This window comes from Haliotis cracherodii, unplaced genomic scaffold, assembly GCF_022045235.1.
Source record: "Haliotis cracherodii isolate W230 unplaced genomic scaffold, xgHalCrac1.p SCAF_10, whole genome shotgun sequence".
Taxonomy (NCBI): Eukaryota; Metazoa; Mollusca; class Gastropoda; order Lepetellida; family Haliotidae; genus Haliotis; species Haliotis cracherodii.
The window spans coordinates 39,846,911-39,852,611 of record NW_027266265.1 but is presented as its reverse complement, the minus strand read 5'-3'; the positions used below and the strand labels follow the sequence as shown (position 1 = coordinate 39,852,611).

Genomic DNA, 5,701 nt, shown 5'->3' with positions numbered 1-5,701 from the left:
ATGTCAATTCCATATTTTATTATCGTATTATATTATGAATTGTAATTAATGTGTATACAATTGTATTATATTCCAGAATAATTTCAGAATTTAACACAGAGTAACTTTGCCAAAAACATATGACATAAATATCTTTCATAAAAACAAAAACATTAATAAGTAATTCATCAAGTGTCCTAACCAATTTATATTTGCCCAATCACTTCCTCCTGAAAGCTTTTTCAGCATGGGTAATTTGTTATGACCAGAATATAATATATGTTGTCTGGGCGACGCTATTAAATGTAAGTCTATGGGCTTTCCCCAGTTTCAATGCAGCATAACTGCACTACTTTGGTTGTGCATGCTGTAATTAAGAGAATATGCTTCAAGGATATTGCCATTATCACTTTGCACCATCTCCAGAATGTCTCCATAAGTAGCAGAATGTCCTTCATGACATGTATTTCCCATGTTTTTCAACATGACTGCATAGATAAGATGTAATGACCCAGCCACTGTAGCCTTCCCATGACTATTTTCCATCTGGAAGACATGGCAGAGAGAGGTGTTCCTTCAAATGTATATTCACAACATAATAAAGTAGGTTTCAGGGATAAAAAACTGCAGAAAATTGTGAGGATGGAAAAGAATTGATGGCAAAGTGATAGAAAGGGTCGTGCATAATGGGCTTGTCTATTAGCACTGCAATCCTTGTGCCCCGGTATGTAGCAGAAACATGGCTACCCGTCTTGACTGACAACACAAGTGATGTAGGAAATGCATCTCTCGAAGACGTCTGCTTCTGTAGAATTAGCGTCTGCTTCAGCAGTCTCTGTTTGCTGCTTCTTGTGTAGACTCTGACAAGCATTATCTACTGGTAAATACTTCTACTGAAAGAATCTGGCCTGTTTTTTATTGGGGCATCAGTAATGATGGAAAAAAGGTCCAACTGACAGAACAAGTTCCATATCTATTAACAGTGTCGTCTGACGATGAAAGTTACAAATTCTTCCTTTATGTCTGTTTCAAGCCTCTTGTAACATCCAAGGAAAGTTTGGTAAAATCTACAGAATTCTTTTGACTGTACATGATACATTGAATGCATTTCAAGCGGAACATCAAGTCCTGTTGCGTTACACACCTCCAACAGGCAAAAGGAAATTGGGTTGTGATACACACGTACTGCAAACAGCCCCATCAAATCGCTTCAACAGATTCCCTGTTTTTGATGTTTTCCTTCAATAGGTACAGGAGTGTTTGGAAAAGAATCTGACCTTGTGATGAGCCGTCTTCACAGACTCATCAACCCTCCTGTTTACCCAGGGAGGTTCTCTTTTTCTCATCTCTAAAAATCAACATTAAAACCATACTTCTGAAGTTGTTAAAATGGTACCTTACTATCATGAGGTTTTCCTGCTAAATACCCAGTTCAAGAGTCTCAAGTTCCAGAAATCGGGCACCAAACTGCCTTTTCTCATTTGAAAAAAGGAGGTATTTTGTAATAAATAATGTCCTTAGCAGCAGTTTTGACACATACCAAAAAAATAAATTTTCATTTTGCCTGATCTTTTTCCTATTTCTACTTCAGGCAATTAATCCTGAGCTAATTTGAGAAAGCAGAAAACACCCATTGAAACGCTAGTCGCATCATCACTCCCAACTATGATTCGATCAAGCCAATGCTAGTTTTACGGATTGCACTAATTGCATTGTCATACTTCATCAAAAAATAATTAAAATGACATTAGAAAGTGAACTGCTTGTTTCTGATGTTATCAAGTATTTAAAAAGTAGCATACATTCTTTCTAAAATGCTTAAGGTAGGATTAGTCAGGCCAGGCCAAAATTACTTGTTTTCCTGATAATTTGACTGCCCAAGAATTTTTTTTTATCAATATATTGGTCTGTACATAAATTCTAGGTACTACATTTTTGGATTCCCAGTTATTACAATGGGGGTATCTACAATTGTAGAGCATGCTGCTGGTTGGATATGTGAAACACATGATAATGATATATTCGATATAACCTAGAAAGGTGCCAAAACTGTGAAACACATTCAACAGAAAGTCAAATGCTAATGATATATTTGACATAATCAGGGAAGATGCTAAAGTGAAAAACACATTCAACAGAAAATCAAAATTTAATGATAATGATAGATTTGCATAACCAGGGAAAATGTCAAAAATGTGAAACACATTAAACAGTGGGGCTGAAACGATACACCAACTGTGCGATCTGATACATATCACAATACATTAATCACGATTTGATACATATCACGATACTTGCATGTGCTCTTATCTGTGGTGCGTAAGCCATCTCTTTCAAAGACATGATTGTCAAATACCTGGCACACTGACGATTTACAGTCGGCTGTGTCAAATATGGCGCAATGGACGAAAATATTTACGTTTTGACTACTAATTTTCACTACAAGTTAGAGTTTGATGTAACCAATCAATATATATTTCTCAGTGTGCGACTGTGATCGACACTTGTATCGAGAAGTTTAAACTGCGATACACCAATGCATTGATGATAGATTTGACGTAACCAGGGATCATGCTCAAAACGTGAAACACATTAAATAGAAAAATCAAATGATGATAGATTTGACGTAACCAGGGACCATGCCCAAAACGTGAAACACATTAAATAGAAAATCAAATGATGATAGATTTGACATAACCAGGGATCATGCTCAAAATGTGAAACACATTAAAAAGAAAATCAAATGATGATAGATTTGACATAACCAGGGATCATGCCCAAAATGTGAAACACATTAAATAGAAAATCAAACAATAATAGATTTGACATAACCAGGGATCAACGCCCAAAATGTGAAACAAATTAAATAGAAAATCAAATGATGATAGATTTGATGTAACGAGGGAAGATGCCTATTCTATGGTCAATAAGAACTGACCAGAAATTTATATTAATCTGTAATGTGCATAGCCCAAATCTTCAAGCCTCTAACACAGGTGGGATGCTACCTAAGACACCAATATGGCGCGAATGCTGCCTTTAGAACAGGTGGGATGCCGCCTACGACACCGATATGGCGCGAGTGCTGCAGATTATCTCCTGACTTCTGTAACAAACACGCTCCTGGATGAGGATATGTTGCCTCCCTTGTCACTTGCCATTGCCGACAATCACAATTTACATGGCACTCTGAATGCTAAAATGTTATCGAAATGTCAAATGTCAGTGATAACAGGATTTGGAAAACCTTAACTTCTTCCGTATTACCAATTTGGGAGCATTTCCTTCGTGATCTCTCGGTACCCGTGGCAACACAGATAGCAGAATCACATGGAAATGAACTGAGGAGAGTTACATTGATGCGTGTTTCATTCTGCACAGATTTTTCAAGTTTCCTACAAATTAGCATTCCAACTGGCAGATAGAGACATGTAAAGATATTAAGTCCATAAAACTATCCATGATATTGAGGGTTGATAGAGTTATCTTACTTCTGTGAAGGAAACGTCTTTACTTTCACATACAATCATGTTAAGGGAAGTTCCTGTTTTAATCCTCTTGTGTAGAAAATGACTGAACACAACAGCCAATCTAGTGAAAGAGAGGGTGAGTGAAGTGGATCAGAGATGAGAGGAGAAGATGTGGAGTGGATCAGGGTTGGTTGGTTTGTTGTTTAACGCAGCACTCAGCAATATTCCAGCTATATGACGGCGGTCTGTAAATAATCGAGTCTGGACCTGACAATCCAGTGATTGACATCATGAGCATCGATCCACGCAATTGGGATCGATAACATGCATCAACCAAGTCAGCAAGCCTGACCACCCGATCCTGTTAGTCGCCTTTTACAACAAGCTTATTCACCTTTTACGGCAAGCATGGGTTGCTGCAGACCTATTCTACTCCGGAATCTTCACGGGTCCGAGTGGATCAGGGAGGTGTGGAGAGAAGTACATTCAGGTCAAGGTTAGGTCTTGTTTTAATAATCTTGCCTAGAAAATGACCGAACATAAGTCACTTAAGTGAAAGAGAGGGTGAGTGGAGTGGAGAGGAAAGGAGTTGAGGAGAGTGAAATTGAGTGGCGAGGAAAGGAATTAAGAGGAGCAGGGAGGAGTGAATAGGTGTGGAGTGGAGTGGCGAGGAAAGGAGTTGAGCGGAGCAGGGAGGAGTGAAGTGGATTGGAGTGGAGTAGCGAGGAAAGGAGTTGAGCGGAGCAGGGAGGAGTGAAGTGGAGTGGCGAGGAAAGGACTTAAGCGGAGCTGGGACGAGTGAAGTGGAGTGGAGTGGAGTAGCGAGGAAAGGAGTTGAGCAGAAAAGGGAGAAGTGAAGTGGTGTGGCGAGGAAAGGAGTTTAGCGGAGCAGGTAGGAGTGAAGTGGTGTGGAGTAGTGAGGAAAGGAGCTGAGCGGAGCAGGGAGGAGTGAAGTGGTGTGGAGTGGAGTAGTGAGGAAAGGAGCTGAGCGGAGCAGGGAGGAGTGAAGTGGTGTGGAGTGGAGTAGTGAGGAAAGGAGCTGAGCGGAGCAGGGAGGAGTGAAGTGGTGTGGAGTGGAGTAGTGAGGAAAGGAGTGGAGCAGAGCAGGGAGGAGTGAAGTGGTGTGGAGTAGTGAGGAAAGGAGTTGAGCGGAGCAGGGAGGAGTGAAGTGGTGTGGAGTGGAGTAGTGAGGAAAGGAGTGGAGCAGAGCAGGGAGGAGTGAAGTGGTGTGGAGTGGAGTAGTGAGGAAAGGAGTGGAGCAGAGCAGGGAGGAGTGAAGTGGTGTGGAGTAGTGAGGAAAGGAGTGGAGCAGAGCAGGGAGGAGTGAAGTGGTATGGCAAGAAAGGAGTTGAGCAGAGCAGGGAGGAGTGAAGTGGTGTGGCGAGGAAAGGAGTTCTTCAAAGGAGTAGAGAGGAGCGAAGCAGAGGTGAAGAAGTGGGCAGTTTCATACTGAGATGTAGTCATATCACAAACTGATACTTGACCAGCGGTTGACAGCATGAACAACATTCATTAGAACCTCTACCTCTAACAACACCTATAGATACTTGGCACCTTCTCTATCCAGGAATCAATACCAGCAGTATGGAACCCCAACAAACAGTTCTCACCCTATCACTACCATAACTGACTTTCCTATTATGCCAATACAATTTTGTCCATTAAATTAATTAACAGTACAGCCTTGACTACATCCATGAATTGTGACTGGATACCGACAGCATTTATGTCTTTTAAAAGATAAATATTTCATATGCACCAAAATAAATACATTCCATTTTATAATCTATAGTTTGTGAAGGACAACCTACTAAAAAAAATATAACATTCAGCATTTGTTAAACATGAATTTGGAAATACAAAGGGATTTGTTTTTGATGATTTACTGACAATATCACCCCAATGAAATTGAAAACAAATCCTTATATGGGTATAACAAGTAACTTGGTAAATTGATGATAGTGATAGAAATGCTTCTTTTGTTAAATGCAACTTTCAGGAATGAAAGATCTAAATACATGGCTCTTGTAAGTGACTATAATGAAGAATGTTTGCAAAACAACTGCATGCAACGTGTCCCAGAGGAGAAAAACACTGTTATATAACGGAACAAAATTTTGAATCTGACATTTACAATTCATCAAACAAATGACTGAGATTGATAATAATGAAAAATCCCATCAAGAATGATGGCATCAATTGCATACGATGTCCATCCCCGTGGTACAAAACCTTCATGTTTAAATTGCTTT

At 39.8% G+C, this 5,701-nt stretch overlaps 1 protein-coding gene across 1 annotated transcript; it reads right to left on the bottom strand.

Annotated features, from left to right (window-relative positions):
• Window positions 1-4,073: 4,073 nt before the first annotated feature.
• LOC139453809 (uncharacterized) lies at window positions 4,074-4,913 on the bottom strand. Its single transcript, XM_071235270.1, has one exon. It carries the CDS (start codon window positions 4,911-4,913, stop codon window positions 4,074-4,076), a length of 840 nt encoding a protein of 279 aa, XP_071091371.1.
• Window positions 4,914-5,701: the final 788 nt, after the last annotated feature.